The 23,618-nt window shown below is 35.6% G+C and overlaps 1 protein-coding gene across 3 annotated transcripts; it reads left to right on the top strand.

Moving 5' to 3' along the window:
• The first annotated feature begins 538 nt into the window (after window positions 1-538).
• Window positions 539-22,298, top strand: LOC132284894 (sister chromatid cohesion protein PDS5 homolog C-like). Of its 3 annotated transcripts, none has more exons than XM_059787036.1 (15): window positions 539-1,069; window positions 6,181-6,361; window positions 6,454-6,635; window positions 7,641-7,767; window positions 7,844-8,041; window positions 9,215-9,274; window positions 9,420-9,467; window positions 9,594-10,481; window positions 10,609-10,719; window positions 11,760-11,833; window positions 13,529-13,580; window positions 13,728-13,820; window positions 13,940-13,983; window positions 21,197-21,271; window positions 21,367-22,298. In XM_059787036.1, exons 1-15 carry the CDS (start codon window positions 1,047-1,049, stop codon window positions 21,935-21,937), a joined length of 2,727 nt encoding a protein of 908 aa, XP_059643019.1. In that variant the 5' UTR covers window positions 539-1,046; the 3' UTR covers window positions 21,938-22,298. The 3 variants fall into 3 exon arrangements, with proteins under 3 accessions (XP_059643019.1, XP_059643018.1, XP_059643017.1); XM_059787035.1 differs by having other exon boundaries at window positions 6,158-6,361; window positions 9,215-9,262; XM_059787034.1 differs by having other exon boundaries at window positions 6,158-6,361.
• Window positions 22,299-23,618: the final 1,320 nt, after the last annotated feature.

Raw genomic sequence — 23,618 nt, 5'->3', positions numbered from 1 at the left:
AAAATCCTAAAAAGGAAAAATAGATTATTGATATTAGAAAAATGAGAATTATATAGCCCATCGACAACTAATTTAAGACATCTTAAAAAATATAAATGGAATATTAATATAAGAGAAAGAAGTACTTATATAATCTCTTTATAAGTGAGACAATTAATTTGAGAAATTCTTAAAAAAGAAAAATAGACTATTAATAGAAGACAGATGGATTAATTGTATAACCTTTTCATTCACCATTTTAGGAAAATGACTCATCCCATATTTCACGCAAATGGCATTCTATATCAATATCCACTTTTACCAAAGGACATGAGAAATGGAGTAATTACGATGTAAGGGTAGAAGTGTAAATTGGTCGGAAAATGGCAGTCGCAAACCAAGTGCGACATAATCCAAATGAGCCCAAACAGAGCCCATTGGCCCAACCCAGTGAAATTAAAATTCAATTGGCGGACTCGAAATTCCAAATTTAACTCAAATCCAAAAACTCGGCGGATTCCGATTCCCAAAACTTTCCAGGATTCCCCCTTCTAATAAAGATATTTTCTGCATCGGATTTGGATTCCCCCTATGTTTCTCTCTCTAAAAACCCTAACTCTCTCTCTCTGTATACTCATCTCTGTGTATCTCTCTCTAGATTTTCATTTAAAGAAAAACTTCTTCGTTTTTAATTAAATTTTTTTTTATTCCTCCCTCTCTCTCCTCTCTCTCTAGAGTCCTTTTGTTTTGGCGACTGTTCTTCGTTTGTTATTTACTGGTAATTTAGGCTTACGTCTGCTCTGTTAAGAATCTCGATTTTCTCTCTCTAGAAGCTCTACTCTCTCTCTCTCTCTCTCTAAACTCTTTCTGGAAGATTGTCTTAGGTTTGGGGCCTTCTGTTGGAGTTTTGCCTTGGTTTCTAGGGTTTTTAATGGTTGTAAACTTGAGTTAGAATAGAGTATATTGGAAGGATCTGGATAGATAAACAATGGCGTCTGTGGACAAAGAGCTCGAAGAACAGCTTTTGGAAGCGGGGAATAGGCTCCTCCAACCTCCGTCTTCCGTCGATGAGCTCCTTCCTTTACTTGATGTAAGCCCTAATTTATTTTTATTTGATCCGTTGCATGGTTCGTGTGTTTGTGGTTTTTAGTGTTTTTGCTTCTTTTCAGTCGGTTCTGTGTGTTTCTGATTAGTTTTCTTGGTTGATGTTTCTCAAATTTTGAATCATTTGGCGCTTTTATGTGGGCGTTTTGCTCTTTTGGTAATATGTGCCACATTTGTTGCATTGCATGTTGTTTTTGGCAATTGGTGCTATTTTGGTATTGTTTTCCCCTTGCTTTTCAGTTTTTTTTTTTTTTTGGTTGGGTGACCTTACATAGAAGTTTCTGTTGACATTAGTTATAAATATTTATTCGTTTAAGAGACCTTAAATTCTTTTTAGTTGCTTGATATATGGCAGTGGTCATTGTTTTACTTCACTATTTCAATTTGTCATCTTCTTTCTGATAGAAATTTTTTATCATTCAGTGTCAAGAAACATACATTTCTTTAAATAACTGGGGTATATAAAATGTTAATTAGATATTTCCTCAAAAATGGAACATAACAAATTCCTAATACCTAAATCACAATTCAGATAATGCAATTACGTCAAAGCTCAGGTACAGCTAAAATACTGAATCCAAATTGACATAACTTCCTCAAATACAATACAATGAACAAATGACATGAATTTTTAATGGCACCCAAAATCCCTACTGTCATAATTAATCAAATTGATGAATAGTAAAACATTACTTTTGTTTGAATAATAAAGAATGGAGGAAATAGTGATTAGCATATTGAATGCACTACAGGAACATCGATTTTATTTAAAAAATTTAAAAATTTGATGTTTTCAACCATGGTCACCCTACTTTCATCTTCGGAAATTACGAAACATCTTTTGAGTTATTTTAGAGATACATGCAACGCTAATTGTCTAAGCTCAATTTCGTAAATGGAGGCAATCACAAGCATAAACAACAATGGACTGTTACATATCAACATCAACAGGATGCATGACCTGTAAAGTACATGACCTATATCTCATAAAAATTGAGAGGACGAAATCAAAATTAAGTTCATTACAAAACATCTTTGAGTTATTTGATAGATATATGTAACACTAATTGTCCAAGCTTAACTTTGTAAACGGAGGCAATCACATAAAAATCAAAATTACATGACCTATATCTCATAAAAATTGAGAGGAGGGAATCAAAATTAAGTTCATTTCCAGCCAAGTTAGAATAACAAATTCATGATGTGCAAGACAAACAAATACTTCAAAAAACCTTATTATAGGTACACAAAAGGAATAATTGAATGGAAGGTAAAAGGGATGGAAGAGGTATAACAAGAAAAAGGTTGGAATCTTTACCTCCCCGCATCACTGGACTGAATATGGTTGAGCAGTTGGGAAATGAAGAATGAAGGAAAGGGACCTCACATCACTTGACTGAGTATGGTTTATTTGGTTAGGAAGTGAAGAATGAAGGAAAGGGATATTAAGTGGTGTACCATTTTATCCTTGAGGATTAAATATTGATTTCTTCTTTTGCGTTTCACTGCTAGAACACTTGTTAACACATGCCTTGAGTGTTGCCAAGTTTCTAAATGGAGTTTGAATTTTGAACAAAATATTTGTCTCTTTCAAAGATTAAGTCATAGTTTTGACCAATCTACATAGAACCTGTAAGATCATGTGAAGTTTGGAAGCTGGAGTTGGAAGAGCATTGAAGTGCTCTAAGATTAAGGTAAGACCATAAGGTAAGTGAGACCTTAGTAGTCTTGGGTTTTTTAGGTGGCTAAAATAATTAGTTGGATTTGGACCTAACTTAGACTTATGTGTTCGGACATAAAAATATGAATGAGAAGTTTTTAGCTTTGTTAGTCATTAAAAAGGTATAGATGGCTTTCGATTAGAAGAAGCTGGAAAGTGTTTTAGGGAAAAATCAAACAATATATTTTGCCAGCAGAATGTTGGACGTTAAGAAATAAACAAGAACAAAGTCATGTAGATGAAATGAATGGGCATGCTGAGATGGATGATTGGATTGACTAGAAGAGATAAGGTGAATAATTAACATGCAAGTGTGGTGCCTACTGATAATAAATAAAAGAAAGTAGATAAGTGATATGGATGTATATAACATAAGCCGTGGATGCTCCAATTAGAAGAGGAATATCAGCTTGTGCTACAATATTGAGTTATTATTATTATTATTTTTTAACTACTTATACTAAACTAGGGCAGTAAGATTAAACAAAATGAATTGAACAAGTTGTCTGGAACCAAAGTAGTTGATAAAGTTGGAGAACAGTGAAAACACTGATATTCTTGTCAAGCTCAATTACAGAATCAGGTGAAGGCAAATTGAGCCTTAGGAATTTAGGTTGAGATAATCTATTAGATAGATTGATCTCCCGTGACCTAGGCTAGGCTTGATCTTTAGAAAGGATCAAAATAAATTTTAAACATGTTTTTCAAAATTATGCTTTTCGATTAATGAAAATATGAAGGATCTATCAAAAATTTTGAACAAAAAAAGAAGTTGCAAACGGTGAGCTTCAATTGATGGAAACCACTCCAGCAAACCCCGATCTATAGTCCGTCGAACCTTCTGGTCAACATATTCACTAGATCAAAATTTATTTCGATCAATCACTAGGACTAAACAGTTTTAGAAACTGTCTCAAATTGGAATTCTGAAAGGCTTTTATTCTCTTATATTTATTTATTGATTTCCTTCATTGACTATAAATATGGGGTTATATACAGTTTAGAGTATCTTTTTTTCTTTAGACATTATTAGGATAATTTGTATTTTCAGAGAGAGCTTTTAGAACCAATCTATGATTTGAAATTCAAATCAACTATCATATTAGAGATTCATCAAACTGATCAACCACGTGATTTGTAAAGAACAAGGTGTTGAACAACTATAGAACAATTATGTGGGCGATCAAGTTTGTTCATTGGTGGTAGCAGAGTTCCTGAAGGAGTGTTTGGTGTGGGTCTAGGTCAGAAGTAAATTCTTCGGTTGGAGTCTCGTAAACTAGATGTAAATCTTTCTCATAGTGGATTGTTCGTGCTTGGACCAAGGGTAGGCTTTCTATCTAAGAATCTCATGTCTCTATGTTACTTTATTTATTGCTTTATGTATCTGAATGTTTGTGATTAAGGTATGTGGATAACCAAAAAGGAAAAAGAAATAAAAAAAGAAGAAAAACAATGGAGTTTAAGTAAAAGGAGTTGGGGAATCACCTTCTTCTCCATTATCTGGTGGGGAGGGATGTTTGGTCTATGTTTTTTGCTGTGTTCGGTATGCATTGGGTGTCTTCCGGTTCCATGGTGGACATGATCGAGGCTTGGAGAGGGTGTAAAGCGGATAGCCGAGCCAAAGATGCTTGGAGGGCCAATCCCCTTTGTTTATGGTGGGTTATGTGGCGTGAGAGAAATAGGAGATCCTTCGATGGAGAGGAGACTTCTATTTTGTTTCTCGAATACTTTATTTTGAGTTCTTTATTCTTTTGGGTTAAATGGAAAAATTGTACATCACTGGGGGATTTTGTTGATAGCATGAAATTGTAGTTGGCCGTTTTCGACCTTTTGTGTATTCTCTTGGGAGCGCTCCCCTCTTGAGCGCCTTTTATTTTGTGTAGAAGATGATAGGTTAACCAAAACTAATATAGGATGAAATCATTAAAAATGACTTCAAATTTAAATATAACTGGAGAACTGGTTATTAATAGAACTATTCGTATGGGATAAAGAAAAGGATGATGATTTTTATGTATATGCACATATACTCAACAAAGCCCTTTTACCAACTTCTTGGGGTCGGTTTCACGAATCTTATTTTTTCATTATGATCTATCCTAGTCCATAGTCTTGGACAAGCCACTTGTCATCATGTCTGTCTGTATTATAACTTTGGTTTCCCCTTTTCTTACCATTAGCATTACCCTCAATGCGGACCATGTCAGCTCACTAAGTGGTCATTTTTTACACATTTCTAAACCATTTTAGATCTCTCATTTTATCACCAGTTGGTGCCACTTCAATCATCTCAAGGATGCGTTAATTTCTAATTATGCCCTTTCTTGTCTTACCGCACATTCATTTGAACATTCACATTTGTGCTACATTCATTTTATGCATCTATTGATTCTTAGATGCCTAGCACTTTGTTCCATACTGAACAGCTTGTTTAATGTTTGTTTTTTTTTGAACTTCCCTTCCAATATTAGTTGGAGACGACTATCACATGAGATACTAGATGCACTTCTTTTTCTTTAAATTATAGAAAGTGAGAGGATATAAATGGCATTTTATATATGAGCATAAAATAATTGGCATCTTAAGAAATGACCTGATCTGGCCCTCTGCTTGAAGAGAGTCAGGGAAGCTTATCTGACTGATTTATGATGACAACAAGAAGGCTGGGATGTAATGCGGATGGATCATTATTTAGGAAGATCCTTATGATATTTCCGGTAGAGCTATAGAAATTATATGGAGTGGCTTCATGAAAAATTTGGTTGAATTTTTTTTTTTGTAAAGTTAGCATATTATGGGCATTTCATGTATCTTGCACTGAAATGTTAATCGAGAAATTTTCATTTGTGAAACTTGGCGAGCTTTGTTGTTACACAGAGAAGTCTTACATGCTTTCTTTTCCTCTATGTACTGGTTTGAAATAAATTTTCAATCTTTTATTATGTTTGTACAGTTTCAATTAATTGGTGAAATGATTGTTAATCAAAAAATTCTTTTTTATTTTGTCATTTTTGGCCCTTTCTGCAACTGCATGCTGTCATGCAATTTTCCATTGACTCATTAAGTCTGTTATTTTCTTATTTGCAAACTGCACATAACATTTTGCTCACATTCACTAGATCAGTAAGTCTGTCTTCTCTCTGTTTGGTGTCTATCTTGAAATTTATGGTTGTATGCATATCAGTAAATAAACTAAGCAAACTTCATTGGACAAACCATGAGACCGTGTTATAATGATTGAGCTTCGAATTGATTATTGTCATGGAAAATGGATTAATTTGTTAAATCTGTTACATTATTTAATTTATTTGGTAAATGCATGCATAATCTTTTACTTTTTCTTGTGCTTTTAAGCGAGTTGAGAATTTTCTATCAAGGGTGGAGCAGTCACCATCCAAACCGATGCAAGCTGCAATTTCTCCATCAACTAAGGCATTAGTTGTGGACGAACTTTTGAGGCATCCAGATGTTGATGTGAAAGTTGCAGTTGCCTCATGTATCAGTGAAATAACAAGAATCACAGCACCAGAGGCTCCGTACAGTGATGATCAGATGAAGGTAGCTGAATTTTCTTTTCTTTACATGTACCTTTTTTTTGCCCTCTCCGAGTCTCCCCCTCTCTTTTAACTCTTGATTTTATTGGTATACAGGATGTCTTTCATCTGATTGTATCGTCTTTTGAAAATTTATCTGACAAGTCCAGTCGATCTTATAACAAAAGGACCTTGATTCTCGAAACTGTAGCCAAGGTCCGGTCATGTGTGGTTATGTTGGATCTGGAATGTGAAGGGCTGATTGTTGAGATGTTTCAGCATTTTCTGAAAGCAATAAGGTATGATCTTGTTGGTGTTGGAAACAATCCTGGTTGTCCGATTCTTGTGACATATTGTGGAGTAGGATATTTAGTTTTTTGAATGTCAAACATGATATTCAAACTAGATTGATATGTTTACTTTTGCTTCTTGTTTGTCCTTGGCAACTTACGAGGTTGGCGTAATCTGGTTTTCAGATATTGTTGATTGAATCCACTAGCTCTTTGATGTGTATTCTTATGAGTTACTAGTTCGGGACCTAAGCTGTGTTCTACTCATGCTTTTATTGCTTGCAACTGTACATATGTTCTAGATAAATATGGTCCAATCTATGGTTTGGCCTGATGGGATTGTGTTACCTGCAATTCTATATGTATGCTAGATAAATATGCTAAAAAATCAATGGTTTGATGAAATTGTTTTATTCTTTTCGCAATTAGAATGATCACCCTCTTTATTATGTCAACCAAAGCTCATGGCTACATGCATTTATTTCATAATATTCTTGGTGTCACTTTATTGAAAGGATGGAAGTCAGATAAAGGATGGAACCATCCAACCGATTTTAAGATTGGTACGATAGTTGTAGGAAGAACGGAGCATAGAATTCAAGGAATGGTATATTTGAAGTCTACTCTCAGCTATTTTACTTTTGTTTTTATTTTTATTATTATTTGCAAGAGGTTGATTATAACTTGTTATGGTGATTTCTTGTGGATTTAGCTGTTTTTTTCATGTAAATTTGATTTTTTGTGGCAGCATCTTCAGAAACAGCTTTATGTAACATGAGAAAATATTTAGGTCATGATGCCATATTTTTTTATTATATATATATATATATATTTTATCAAATATTAGACCATGACTTCACTGCATGAAATACTGCCAGAAATTTCAAAAAGTTTCTTATTTTGGATTTTGTTATTTAATAACTCTACCTATGGTTTGTTCTTTCTTGATTTTTTTTCCCCCCTTAACAGGTTATTTGTTGTACATCTGACAAACTGCTTTTGTTCGTCTTTCAGTGATGATCACCCAGAGAATGTCTTTTCGTCCATGGAGACAATTATGACTCTTGTACTAGAAGAAAGTGAAGATATTTCTCTCGAGCTACTCACCCCCATCCTAGCTAGTGTAAAAAAGGACAACGAGGTTAATTATATTTGGAGAATGGATTGCTTCATTTATTCATTATGAATTTCATTGACCAATTCTATTGTTTTTTCAGGAAGTTCTGCCAATTGCTCGAAAATTGGGGGAGAAAGTTTTGAAAAACTGTGGAGCCAAGCTTAAAACTTGCCTGACACAAGCAGTTGGATCTTCGGGCCTTTCTTTAGACGACTACAGTGATGTATTAGTTTCTATATATGAAGGAACAACTGATGGTGTTGAGCATAATGACGACAATGCTTTGGTAGAACAGTCGGTATGCTTTGTTTGATTTCAACTTGACGCTTTTTTTTCTAATGACACTTTTAGTTACTTATCAGAAAGTCTGCTTAGTTTGTCGTTTTTTATTGGCATTACTTGTAATCAAAGCCTAAGGTGTTTGAACTTGCTCATACTTGATATAGCGAAGCAGACGATCAACCAGGATTCCTTCTAGGCTCCCATTTTTATTTTTATGAAAACATCACATGCATGATGAAATCTATAAAGTTCGACCTGCTGTTTGTTAGTCCTCAGAAAACAGTGTGCCTGATTTCCTAATTTGTGGCATGTGCCTTGAACTGGTATTTGAAAAATATTTCAGAATCTATCTTGTTACTTGATTGCAATTGATTCATAAACTACCTGCTGCATATCTTTAATGACGTCATTGTTGTTTTTGTCGAGTCATTTTTATTAGTGTTTTCTTAGCTCTTCACATTGTTGAACTGCCATTGTAATGGGTTTGACTAAGGCCATAAAGCCATTATTTGGGAGCACTACTTGCAATTTCCTTATTGAATCAAGGAGATAAATCTGATTGTGACTGAATCTATTGCGTTCCTTCTTTTTTTGGTTTTGCTTTCTGTTGAACATGAACACTGGTGTTTTCTGCTGGGTTTCTTTAAAATAAAATATGAAAGAATACAGATAGAAGTAGGAACAGAAGAAAGTGAAGAACATCTTGGAGAGGTAGATAAGGGAAGAAAACAAATGAAAAAAGGAAAGAAAAGATAACTGGAGCCACAAAGGACGCCAGAGCAATTTCCAAGGCTCTGAAGAGAGAGAGAGAGAGAGAGAGAGAGCAAGCTAATTTGTATATGTTGGAGATGAGGAGCTTGCTCCTTTTGTATTACATTTTAAAAAAAATTAAATTTGATAAGAGCTGGTTAATGCTGCCGCCCCCACTTGGTAGCTGCCGATGTTGCTGTCTGTGCCACCCCCATCCCCTATGCCAGCTGCTCACTTTACCACTGTTATAGAAACCTTGCACAGTCACCTCAATTCGCACAAATGTGATGAATCTACCATCACCCTGGCACCCATCCCCAATCTCTAGTGCCTTCATTTCTCAGCATAATCACTTCCCACTTGCTGATAATGTTATGTCATTTGGACATTATTGAATCATGGTTTAGGTTTCTTGACTCACTGCATTATTGTTCTTCAGGCTGTTGAGGGCAAGTTGGCTCAGGCATCTTCAGAAAAGGCAGCTCAGGCATGTCACTCAGTTCAGTTTTTTCCCCTTCCTAGTTCTTTCTGTTTCAATGTATAGATATCGGCTTTATCCACTTTAAAAACTATCTTTTACATACCTCTTTGTCATCACTTTTGCTTCTGTGTATAACGTCACTTGTTGGATCGACATGCTTCAGGCTGATGAGAGCGAGTTGGCTACAGCTTCTTCGGATGAGGCAGCCCAGGCATGCCCTTTAATGATATTTCTTTTGTATCTTTTGTTTCTACTTCGTTCATGAAATATTGTTGATCTCTGAAACCTTAATTAATCATTTGGAACTCTCTCCCTCTCTTATTTTTTTCCTTATCAGGTGTCTAAAGAGAGAGTGACAGAATTGGTTTCACCTGAGGAAATCAGTCCTCCTATGGACAAATCTTCAAAGTCAGCTATGATTAATGGTGTTGCCGAGACTGGGAATGAAAGCACTCCGGTGGATCCAGAGTGCGTAAACAAGCCGGTGGATGATCACAATGCCAATCAGTCTGTAAATACTAGTGAAATGAGTGAGGATGGACCTGATGATTTGGATGCTGATAGGTTAGTTAAATCAGAAACTAAGCCAGAACAAACTCTCAGGAAAAGAGGAAGGAAACCCAGCTCTTTAATCACTTCAACGGAACCTTCTGTTCGAGGTGATATTGAGAAAGAAACTGAAAGGCTGCCAGACCGTCGGAAAAGTCGCAAGGAAGTTCATAGTTCAGCTGCTGAGGATCCATCTGCTGAGGCAGTTTTGACTTCAGAAAATGGTAAAGGATCTTGTATTCAGGTGTCCTCACCACAAGCATCAGAGAGCAAGGCTGTAACTGTTGCTTCTGCATCCCCAAATGGGAGCCTTCCTGAGGAGAGTCGTCCAAAAAAGTCTGGACGGCCAAAGAAGAAAGAGAACATGATTCAAGAAGCTTCCCCATCCGCAGATGTTTCTAAGAAGGCGTCTGAAGAGACACCAGCTTCTGAACAACAGAAACGTGCTGGAAAGAGGATTCCTGCTGGGATTACTAATGAAGTTAAGACACCAGCTTCGGAAGATAAATCCAAGAATGAAATTGGGACCAAAAGTGATTCAGAGGCAAAACCACTGAAGCAGTCCGGGAAGAAGACTGATGCAAGCAATAATTTGGAAGATGGGAAACGGCGTGGACGCACAAAAGGTCCTATGAAGAAGGATAAAACGAAATCTTCTGCTATGGATGTTGACAAAGTAATTTTTTGCCATACTTGAAAAGTTCTTTTGTGGTTCTGTTATTAATGCTGGAGCTCATCCTTCCTTTTTACTTCTTTTCTTTGAACCCCTTACCTAACAAAGTTTTTGTTTTGTATTTTTATAGGAAGTGGTTTCTCCATCAAAGTCTAACACAAAATTAGCTAAAGATGATGGCCACATAGAGGAAATCCCTAAGACGAACTCTAAGAGAAAGCGGACTCCAGGCAAAGTGACAGTAAGTGTTTTCATTATTCACTTTTCTGATGAATGGTAATTATTGGCTTGTGAATTCTTCTTGTGTTTTCATTTTCATATACACAAGTAGAAGAGTAAGCGTACTCCAAGTGTTGCATCCTCATTTTTCTTTGCCTATGTTCAAATGTCAGCTGAAACTAGAATTATTATGGGGTCAACAGTACATCCAACATGAACATATAAATTCATGTAGCTTGTATTGCCTGTTGGTTCAGTTTACCTTTGACCAGCTGTCAAAAACATATACTTGACCTTTGCCAAAGAACTGTATGCTTGTTGGATTGTAGTTCTTAACTTGGCCTGGCCCGATTGGACTAGTCTCAGGTTGGGGTTTGAGGCGACCTGGTTTTAAGCAACTGAAATCCAATCTCTAATGTTTTGGTATGAAATAAAGAATTACTGTTATCCGCTGATTGTGACCTGGTGCCATGTAGAGCAAACAGGGAATGACTTGCTTTACAAGCCTCCGTAACCCATAATAATTTCATCTAAAACCCTGGCCGCCAATTGTACTGCAGAGTGGTCCTTTGCTACTGAAAGTCCAGCAACTTCTTGTCTTGAAAATACTCTTCTTGACTCTCTAGTACCTTGCCTAGATGACTCTCTCTCTCTCTCTATATATATATATATATATATTTCCTTATCGGAACCATAGGGTTTCGTTTATGCTAGGTGGAGTTGATGGATAATTATAGTTTATAAGGACATTAGAACCATGGAGGGGCTAGTCTTTTCAAACTTTTGAGAGCAAAATATAAATAGCACAAATAGAGAGATTGGGTCTGAGAGGATATTGAATGCACATAGGAAGGTTGGCCAACATGCTTGAACCCAGTCAAAATTTGACCCTGCCTGGAAGAGATTTGTTGTCAGGTTGACATCATCCACGGGAGAAGGGCCACTTCAGGTTGCTTTCAGGGTGTCAACTAACTGGGCTTAAGTTGCAGCTGCAGCCATTGTTAATAATTTGCTATACTTTTTGAATCAATTTCTAATCAATTGTCTATTCTTTCATGTCAGGCATCTGATAGTGTAGAGCTTGGTGAGAACCTGGTCGGTTCAAAGGTTAAAGTTTGGTGGCCAGATGATGATATGTAAGTATTTTTCTAATGTTCTATATTTTATTGTGTTGGTAAATGGTTAGTTTGTGCAAGGAAGTTCACCTATAGTTCCCCTCTTCTATTGGCTTTTTTGTGTGATACATTTAGTGCATTTTAAACTCTAGTTCAGGTTGGTTTCTGTAGTGACAGAAGTTAACTCATAAGCTATTGTAATGTGACACTTGCTCACAAGTTATTGTAATTTGCAGCTTGTAACATATGTAAAATATGTCAGCTGTTTATATGTTGTATACAAATTTCTGATTACGAGAAGCCCCATCCGTATAGTGATTGAAATTATATTATATTATGCTATGAATTTTTACTGTAGGAATTAGACTTCTGTTGATCTTTGATTACATGAATTTGGTCTAACGATGGGCTTGGAAAGAATAGTTATCCAATGCTGAGTTTGGCAAAATTTGAGTTCTACAAGAAATTCTTGATGGGTGCAAGAATAACAAGCTGCACGCTAAGTTTAAATGGATTCTTCCCCTTTAAAACAATTTGCATATTGTTAATTCAGTTTTCATATTTGATATAACCTTTACTTTTTTGTGACACAAGTTAAGGCTATTTATTATCTTCAGAATTTTATTTATATTGTCCCATCTAATTTTCAAACTATTTTTGTTCCTTGGACTTGTACTTTGATTTGGGTACGTGTGGTCAGGTACGTGTATGTGTTCAAGCCTCAAATGTATCAAATCCCAAAATAGAAGGATATGGGGACACTACTAAATATTCATATTATTTAGTATTTTCCTTTTACAGTGGTGGGACACTATAAATTGAGATTTCTCAAGTTCTAGGTTAGTATGGCATTGGAAGTGGTGGCTGAAGTAACTAGACTACAGTGAATAGGATTATAATATGTTGAACAAAGGATTTTATGTTGTGGGTTAACTAAATATCTATATATATATATATATAGTTGGAAGCTGCTGAATGTTATTTTAAAAGAAGTTCAACAAAAAAGAATGAAACTGATAGAAAGAGAGAAATCAAGAGAGAGAAGTTATCTTGTATGTCCAACTCAAACGAATAGCTTTGTTCCGTACTAATTATTTAATCAAGAAAACAGATCAGTTGACTGTAATGTCATTTTACATCAGGGGTTTTATGTAGGATGGTAGAAAATTAAACCTAAAGACGTGTAAATGTTCTGAAGCTTGGCTAAGTAAATAGAACTCACTTTGTACCAAAATTGAAAGATGATGAGTTACTTTGGGCTGGATTGCGACCCATGAAAAATCTTACAGCTGAACTTGAAGTAAGATTCTTAAGCTTAGGAACTCTTAACTAATAAAGAAATTCTAAAATTTAGATATTCCTGCCAGCAATTTTCTGAACTTTGAAAATGGCTGAACTGTTCTTATCAATAATAGAAAAAGTAAATCTCACCTGAAACTTATACTAATCTAGACACCAGCACATCCCAGTCTATAAAATTTACTAATATATCTTGTTGCTAATAACCCATGTCATTGCTCGGGACTTGCCTTTGCTTTGATTCTTTTAATTCTGCATCAGTACATCAACTTTGGATAATCTGGATGTAATTTGAACTTCTGTATTGGTGTTTTCTTTTTACTCTGATAACTTTGTAATTTTTCTTGGAAACCTTGATAAGGATTCAAGATGAAATGGTTTACTTATAATGGCTAATGTTGACATTATTACTTTTAGGTTTTATGATGGTGTCATTGATTCGTTTGATTCTGTGAAAAAGAAGCATAAGGTAAGAGTGTTACTCATCAATCCCAGTTCATTTTTGTGCATACTTGTTATCTAGGTTTGACTTGGCTGTTCTGTGCTTATAGTTATGTCTCGGGTCATATGGAACTGACTTTTTAATAACATATTGTGTTTTTATGATTCTAAGCAGGTTTTGTATATTGATGGTGATGAGGAAATACTAAATCTTAAGGAGGAACGATGGGAGTTGGTTGACGGCAATTCTCATTCTGTATCAGATGGGGTCTGTTACTTGCCGATCTTTATTTTCTTATTCCATATTTATGCTGATACATTTACCTATTTTATTTTGCTACCCTTTGTCTTGTGTTGAATATTAATGATGATACATTTTGTTGACAGGAACAAGCAACTGAACATGCAAGTCCTGATACGTCATCTGACATGTATGTTTTGATTTTTGTTGACTGTGACTTCATGTCACTTAATGCTTTGATCTTGAAATATTCCAGAACTAAATTTCTGAATGAATTGTTTTATGAATGCTATCAAACTCCTGAATCTGGATGCAACTTTAGTCATTTTATAGTTTTTCATTTTTTTTCTTTCTGTTCAAAAAAGTTTGTTTGCCCTGGTGGTTAGTGAGGTCTATGCTGTGCTTCTGTTCTTTCTGATGCATAATCACCTTTGTGCAATATTGCTGTCAAATCGGTGACTCAATTTTGGAAATCATGTCAACTTCCAGTTTGATCCAGACTGACAATTCGGTGCTAGTCTATTAAATAGGTTTTTTATTAATATATGTTACACTGAGTTTGAATTGTTTTGAATGCCACACCATGTGTGTTTGGATAGCAGGATTATTTTTAATTTATTGACCAAATGAGACTGGCCCCGTTGCCCAGAGGTATCAAGCTGCCTCTCATGTGAAGGGATGCAATCTAAATTTTATTTTCACTTGCAATTTCTGGCTCGGATACAAGCCCAAACCTCAGATTAGGATTAAGTTTATCCACTTTTGACACAAAGAAGAAATTTTTTTTTTGACATTGAGAAGAAAAAATTAGAAAATTTCTCATCAAGAAAGTGGATAGAACGAGAGAAGAAAAGAAAGCTAATCAGGTGTTATTCAAGACCCTTACTGAAGTTCTACTTAGGATGCTAACTTGAAACTTTCCTCACTTGAATCTGGTTTGTCCTTTCAGTTACATGTAAGCTGCAACAATTTCTGACAAATGGACTAAAACGGTCTACAATGTGTTCTATTTGTCTTGGGAATTTTGTTTACCACAATAATATGTGGGGATCTAACAAAGAGGTATATATGTGAGCTAGGCACCAGTTCAATGATTAAGGTCAAGTCACTTGTGTGTTTAGACTGCCTGTTCAATGTTTTCACATGAGTGTTGCTACATTGAGGGAAAAAATAGTATTAAGTTGGCCATTATTGGAAATGTGTTTGAGGGATCTTTAATGGTAGGATCGAAGGTGAATTCCATGTGTTTATCAGTAGAGATAAATTCCTTAGGAAGTTGTGAGACTTCGGATATAGCACTACTATTACTGCACTTTCTGGAAGAAACTCCTTTAATAGTAAATCTTAGAGAGTCGTGCAAATTTGGATTTAGCACTGCTATTACTGCATAAATGACAGGTGCGCTAGCTTACCATCTATGAGCTTATGCTATCACCTTGTCTAAACTGGTTTTGGTGCCCTTAATTATTGATGGTCAAGTGCATGGGCCTGTATGCATCTATGGGTGCTTTCATACAATCTTAATTATTTTACTTGCTTAGGTTGCCAGCACTCTCTTGGGGTCTTTGGCTATTTTGATTTCTTTGGTCAAATATGTGTATGGTAAGTCTTCTACATATCCTGGTATGGTTCTTGATTTTTGTATGAAGATGCTTACTGTTGGGATCTTGTCCGATTATATGTTCCCTTAAAAGGAGATGCTTCTAGGATTGGCTTTCGTCTTCTTTTCTAATGCCTTGGGGGTATCGAGGCATTCGTTTTGGGAACATTGATGGTGCTTGCATGTTTCATTTATTGTATGTACACATCATTTATGAAGCATGTTGAGATATTAGATGGTTTCTATAATATCTAATGTCAGGTAAGTGCAATAAATTTGTTTGATTATATCTAATGGCTCCGGCTCCTCTCCTATAAAAGTTTCTCTACCTGGATCTGCGACTATTTGATCGAATGGGTATAATAAGGACACTTAATTAAGTTATTACATTAAAATGCTGCATTTGGTATCCTTTCTCATTACAACTGTGCATCTTCAGAGACGGTTTGCCTTCTCTTCCCTATCCCTCCATCTCTCTCACACACAAACATCACAAATTCTCACACACATCACACATACTCGGTGTTCTTTCAATCTTGCTATTCTCCACTATTCCTGTTTGCTCTCCCTCTCTCCTTTTAGCCCTAATTGCCCATTCTCATCATCGTGATTTTATCTAGGTATGTTTTGAATTGCAAAATATACATATAATGGCTTTGTATTACTATGCCTCTTACTTTTCAAAGGAAGGTTAGGGGTTCAAGTCTCAAAAGAAACAAGAGTGTGTGAGTACCAACGAGGAATATATATATATATATATATATATATATATATATATATTAGAGGCATTCGTTTTGAGAACATTGATGGTGCTTGAATGTTTCATTTATTGTATGTACGCATCATTTATGAAGCATGTTGAGATATTAGATGGTTTCTATAATATCTAATGTCAGGTAAGTGTAATAAATTTGTTTGATTATATCTAACGGCTCCGGCTCCTCTCCTATAAAAGTTTCTCTACATGGATCTGCGAGTATTTGATCGAATGGGTATAAAAAGGACACTTAATTAAGTTATTACATTAAAACGCTGCATTTGGTATCCTTTCTCTTTACAACTGTGCATCTTCAGAGACAGGGTTTGCCTTCTCTTCCCTATCCCTTCGTCTCTCTCACACACAAACATCACAAATTCTGACACACACATCACACATACTCGGTGTTCTTCTTTCAATCTTGCTATTCTCCACTATTCCTGTTTGCTCTCCCTTTCTCTTTTTAGCCCTAATCGCCCATTCTCATCATCGTGATTTTATCTAGGTATGTTTTGAATTGCAAAATATACATATAATGGCTTTGTATTACTATGCCTCTTACTTTCCAAAGGGAGGTCAGGGGTTCAAGTCTCAGAAGAAACGAGAGTGTGTGAGTACCAACTAAGAAAATATATATGTATATATATATTAGTTGTTGAGGTTTTATATTAGTATATATATTATATTTATCTATATATATGCAACACACCCACAAAGCGAAACCACTTCTAATTCATCTAGTTCCCTTTAAATTGTTGTTTTAAAGTTTATAACATCCTTTCTTGGTGTGATATCATGGAATTTGAGGTTTTTTTTTCCTTCTTTTTTCTTCTTTGTATTTGTACTCTTTAATGTTGTTATACAATTATCCAATTTTTGCTTTAACTCCTATCACCACCGTTTGGTCTCATACTCTCGGTTAAAGGAATTATATTTGCTTTTGCTTGATCACAATTGAATCGTGCTAGGGTTATCAACTATGTTAATTTGACTCAATTTACCGGTTTTGAAACTCTAAATTTACTGGTTTTCTTCTGATAAAGGTTGATGCTGAAATGGAAAGCCAAAATCATCTTTGGAGAGTAATCTGATAGGTGCATGTGGCCTTAGGGAGGGAAGTTGGTGTCGAGACAAATTTTTTAATTCTGTTTTTGAGGATCCGGTTTCCTAGGTTGTTATTATTAGGTGTAAGTCAAGTACAAAATGAGACAGTGTTTTGGTTAATATTTAATTTGTTGATGCGGCAAATCTCGGACCGTTGGATCATATGCTCAGAGATCCATGCAGAGAAGCTTTTAGAGGAGAGGAGCTGGTTCCATATCTAACATGAACAATTAGTGTCTCAAAAATATATGTTTTACAGCACATGGCATTGTATTTCATTGTCCCATAAGTGTATGACATCTACTCTCTATGTCCCATATTAATAGTCCCTCAATGACAATGTAGATATCATACTTCTAGGTCAAATAAGCACTCAAAATGGAGTCAAGCTATCATACTTCTAGGCCAAATAATTCCTCAAAAGAACTATTTTCTTTACCTAGGATCAATACTACAAAAAGATGCAGAGATAGATGGTGATGTATTAAGTCGGATTGGAGATGGGTGCGCAAAATGGAGTCAAGCTAGTGGTATCCTTTTGTGACAAACAAATACCAAATAAACTAAAAGGAAAATTCTATAGAACAATTATTAGGCCGACAATGTTGTATGGAGCAGAGTGTTGGGCGTTGTGAAAGACACAAATACAACGCATTCATGTAGCAAAAATGAGGATGCTACGTTGGATTTTAGAAATCACTAGACGTGATAAAATAAATGACGAACGTGTAGGGGAACACTGGGTATAGAGCTTCTAAATGATAAAATTAGAGAAAATAGACTTAAGTGGTAGGGTCATATCCAACATAGGTCCAATGACGCATCGATAAAAAGAGGAAGAGTTGGGTGTTGAAGGTAAGCGACAAACTGGAGATCAAAATTAAAAACAACTTGAAGAATCTAAATTTTAGAGCGGATGGTGTTGTATAATAGGAAGGAATGGAAAAAGAGAATTCACGTGGCCAGCCCATCTCTATCTATGGGATAGATGCAAGGATGATGGTCTAAGAAGCACGGATACGGACACGGGGCACAGACACGACACAACATGGGTACGCCAACACTTCCAATTTTGGAAAAGTAGGGCACAACGTGGACACGTCTAATATTAACACAAATTATTTATATTTATTGAATGAGGCAATCATAAAATTTTAATTAATTTATAAATTCTATACTAAAGTTACATTAGATAGCGGATAACGCTGTTCGAATATAAAAAAGAATATGTTATTGTAGTTATATTTTTAGTCTTTATAATGTTGTTTTTAGGATTGTAATGTGTTTGTTTTATGTGTTGCCCAAGTGTCTGATGTGTTGACCAAATGTCCAAAATGTGCCGGTCAAGTGTCTGAAATAATTAAATTTATTTTTAAATCATGGACACAGCCATGGAGTGTCGGACACGTTTCTAGGTGTGTTCACGAAGCGTCTGTGAGACTGTGTCCGATATGGACACGGACAAGTCACGTACACGGCAACTCGTGGAAGTGTCCGTGTTTCGTAGATGATGATGATGATTTGAAAAGTAAAAGCATAATAAATGATATCTTTCAATAATTACCCTTTTAAGTGTTCAACAATCTCTCAACATGGTAATATACACATTTAAACCTTTAAGTTATAAAAAGTCTCTCAACTTGGTACATATTTAAACTTGAAAAATACAACTTCGTATTTTCAAAAGAGGACAATGCAATAATTGCATGTCCCCTTAAAAGGTTATAATTCCAAAAAGGGACAACTAATATGGGACCGCGGGAGTATAATGAAATCCTCATAAAGAGTTCAAATTTTTATTTCACGTCGTTGGTAAAAGAAGTAGGTGTACAGTTAAGCGCTCCATTGCTTGAGATTGTGATATATGTGGTATGCCATTATTGCTTTTGACATATTTCCAAAGTTCATGAAGTTTGCTTTCAACTGCAAATTCTTGGAGTGTCTTTAAATGTTCAAATAGAGCATATTAATATTCATCATGGTTGTTGAAGATAACTGTATTGTTAGTATTCTTGGGATAGAAATTCCGCCTTGTTATTATTTTTTTATTTAAAAAATTTGTGAAAATATTCAAGCTGTATTTGTAATGTATATCTTGCTGCATTTTGTACAATATGGGCACAATGGAATACTCCTTTGAGAATATTTTGTACAATATGAGCAAACTAGCTGTAAGAACTGGTGAAGGACTACAAATTTTGTGTCTATGCAGGTCTTTTGCCATATTGAAGGCATAAGTTTTCAGAATCCTTGTTTCCTTTTCTTTATGAGTGAAGATATCCATACTTGTACTTTGGTTGTTTGATTTTGTTAGCTAGTTTAATTTAATTATGAACTGCATTGGGTCTTTTATTTTTTGATTAGGCAATTACTCGCACACACACAAAAGCCCACCATGGGGCTAAAACCCCTCACCTCCTCTATGAGGGAGGAGAGAGGTTATACAGCTGGGCTGATGGCCCAATGGTAACCACTGTGTTTTTCTTTGTTAAGCTGGTCTTATAATATTACTTTTAGGTCATTCTGAATGTCTTATAAATTACTTATGTAATGGTTGATGATCTATGAGACTATGACCTATTCTCTGTGCCCTGTTGGTTGAACGGATTGGGGATAGTCCTGAAAGACTTGGGCTTATAGATGTCAATGGTTTAAGACATAGCGTCAGGGTTAAGATTTGTCCAGTCATTTGTTGGAAAAATGGTTGATTGATCAATATTGATTCATGATTTAGCAAAAAATATCCTGCTAGATATGGAAAATGATGAATAATGGATAATTTTAGTTGACTAGTTTTAAAAGGTTTGTACAGTTGGAATTTGTGATACGTCAGATCTTAAATTTATATACTAGTCATTGATTTTACATTGTATTAAATATAATATTTAGAGATGAAGATTAATTAGATAAGGCACCTGTATTACACTTTTCTTCTGTTCAGGTTCCCTGAATTATATTGGAATAACGGTCTTCGATTAGTTTTTGTTTGTCCGTCAATGGCTGGAATTTGTCTTCAGTCGTGTCGTATTATTTCCCTATACAGAGTTGGAATGTTGTTCAGATCAGACAGAAAATGTGTATTATCTCGGCAATGAATTAAATTCTTTATTTGGCATTGCGTCAAGTTGGGGTTGTGCTAAAAGTGGTTGGAGTAGCCATGGATATAACTTGAAGATTTGAGATAATTGTTCAAGAACTAGGTGATAATTGATAAATAGGGACCATTGCTTGGTGCATTGGTAAAAGCTCAGGCTGACAAGCATGTTAGTTTCAGAGTAGTCACTGTGTGCAAAATTATGCCAATGGTTAGGCCTGTATTAGTCTTCCCCATCTAGCTCCTTTCATGGGTGGAACAAGCACTGGGTAATTTTTTCTTTTTGGACATGTTATCAAAAAATTAATTATATTTTTACTTGTAGGATTTGAAGCTTTTCAAGGAATGCATTTCTCCACTTCAGTTTCTTTCACTCTGAAACACAGATTCCTGGCGCCTGTGATTTCCTGGTTTTGGGAAAATATCCATATGGTCAAAAGACCTTTCTAGACCTGTTAGATTTCTAATGCTTCTAAATTCTGCCAGCGTTGATGAAAACTTTTGAGTTTTATCCAATTTGTGTTATACTTCGTTTAATTTGTCATGACATCTTAGGATTTGAGACCTTTTACTTTTTTTAATTATTATTATATTTTAATTGTTGTATTAAGTTCACTGTTGGACTCCCTTTTATGCTCTGATACTGTCCTCTTGCTTCATCTTTTTCTCTTCTTTATGATTAGTTTATGGTTTGGTATTTTGTACTTTTCTTTTTTCCCTACAGGAAGTAAATTAGGTCAAAAGTTTTTGATTGTATCCACATATCCCTACAGTTTTGTTATTCTCTTGATGATATTTCGGTTCTTTATTGGACTCCTCTGGCTTATGGTTTCATTTCCTGCTACCAGGCAAAAGAAGAAGAAAGCAAAAACAAGTTCTGGACCATCAACTAAGCAAGGAAAGATGGGGGTTTCACCTAAAGGGTTTGTCACTTCTTTACTTAAAATTTAGTGTTTTATTTACTTTGATTTGTTGATGTGTAAAATTGGTTTGTGAATGTGTAAATAATGGTCTCCAGGAGTGGAGGAGCTTCCTCCAGCAAATTGAAAGTTGTGTCTACAAAATCTGGTGATAAATCGAAGAATGACAGTAAAGTCAGTGGCAAATTGAAAGTTAACACCCCCAAATCTGGGGCTAAATCTGAGGATGATACCAGTGGTAAATCCAAGGATCGTTCCCAAAGAAGTGGTAAATCCATTGATAATGCTCCCAAATTGGCTGGCAAAACTAAAGACGATGGTGCTACACCCAAGACCAGCACCAAATCCAAGCAAGGCACTCCGAAAACTGCCAACAAGGGTACCTCAAAAACTGCCTCCAAGGACATGCCAAAAGTCAACACCGAAGATGCTCCAAAATCTGCATCCAAGGCTAGAACTCCCCGGAGCGGCAGGAAATCAAGTGTTAGTGGTGCTGGCAAGGTCAAATCTAATTTGTCAAAGGAGAGAGGTGCTAAGGATTTGAAGGAAAAATCACCTGACTTGGCGAAATCACCCGAAGCTATGAAGGGGGAGTTACCTGATACACCGAAGGCAAGAGAAAGTGAGGCAAAGAGTGGTAAAAAGCGGCGCAGAGGAGCTAAAAGCTAATATTCATAGCTTAATTGCTTTAGTTTTATGCTGTCAAGCTGTGCTGTTTCTTCTGCAGCATGCAACCTTTGAACCTTTTTATGCAGCTTGCTCTGAAGGCCTGTTTACTGTAAGCCATGGTTTTGTTTATTTCTCATTGTCTTCAACATTCTTCTGAAATGATGGCTTGCATTGGGTAGGGGATGAGTTAGTCTCTCCGTATATTCTTGTTTTATATATGGAAATATGTGCTATTTTTTAATCCTGAAGTAGAAAAAACATTTAAGTTTAGCTTCTGTTATGTTAGAAAGAGTCCTATGGATAATGTGATAGATTTTCATGCTTGCTGTAAAATAATTTTTCACTTTTTTTGGCTGCCTAACCCCTAATTGATTCATTGTTGCATTTGTGGCTAGCTGTACACGTGCAAAGAAAGCGTACCCTAAACCAGGTGTTATTATAGAACTCCAAGCTCTCATTCCCTCCCTCCCTCCCTCCCTATAGCTGCGGAGCTCATTTGAATTTGTTACGAGGTGTGTCTAAGTATCTAAGTTTCCTTTGTTTGTAATGCCTTCAGATAGATATAGTTTGTTATACAAGGAAATTTGACACCTGTATTGTTGACGGGATTAGTCAATATATTTGTTGGAATTTATATATAAACAGTTTTCAATTGTCCGTGATGAGAAATTAGGGGTGAAATATTTTAAGTAGGGGGACAATTTTGAGTGTCACGTTTCAATCTTCTTAGTCCGACCCTATGATTGCTGCTTTGTTCTTCCACTTGTGGTAATTCGATTTGAATAGTGTGTATTCTTGATTTGGTTTTTGTTGTTAGCGATGCATGTTGGGCAATTCTTATTTGGCAATATGCCTAGTATGTTATTCTTGATTGGTTCGTGTATCAGCATTTTGAATACACATCTTGTTATTAGGTGATGCATATATGGGGAAGGTTTTCGGCTCAACTCTCATGTCAGGAGTCTAATTGGACTTAAATTGGTGCTCGTTGAAATGTGCTTTCCCGGTTTAATTTCAAGAGATCTATCCTTTGGAACTGGAAAATTTGGCCTGGGACATTGACTAGTTTGTAGCAAGGATAAGATATTTACAGTGTGATAATGAGAATTTATCACATGGTCTCGGGACAAGTATCATTTGACAACCAAGCAAATGAGCAAGGTTGATTAAGCTTTTTGCTTGGGTGTTTAATGGTGATTGGCCGGGATTATGTAATAATTTTTTGTGCGATAACCTTCGTGTCATATATGAGTTCGTTATGGTTACTATGTCTTTTTGAAGTGATAAAAGGATTGTCTGTAAAATTTTGATACACTTGACAGTGCAGCATATGTAACATGGGGATTGTGAACTTTAAGGGATTGGATGGGAACTTTACCCCTTTAGGTTACAAATGACCTTTTATTTTGTTCTTACATGTGTGGTTGCAGCGAAGTAATATTTTGAAATAATTTAGAAGTGTAACCCATCATAAATTTACTTAACAAATTTGGCTCATTAGTTTTTTTATTTTTTTATTTTTATCTACTACTACAGTTGTAGGCGTAACTGTGGAAGGAATATGCTGAGAAGCTCAGTGCCCAGCAAATGTTTCACTAGTTGTAATTTAACATTACACTGTTTCTGCACAAAACAGCGAGTCCTTCTGAGAATTTAACAAAATATCAGAACCTTTGAGCAA

This window comes from Cornus florida, unplaced genomic scaffold, assembly GCF_030987335.1.
Source record: "Cornus florida cultivar Cherokee Brave unplaced genomic scaffold, ASM3098733v1 CherokeeBrave_3.0.0_Hap2_Chr11, whole genome shotgun sequence".
Lineage (NCBI taxonomy): Eukaryota > Viridiplantae > Streptophyta > Magnoliopsida > Cornales > Cornaceae > Cornus > Cornus florida.
This window is presented reverse-complemented; position numbering and strand designations above follow the sequence as displayed.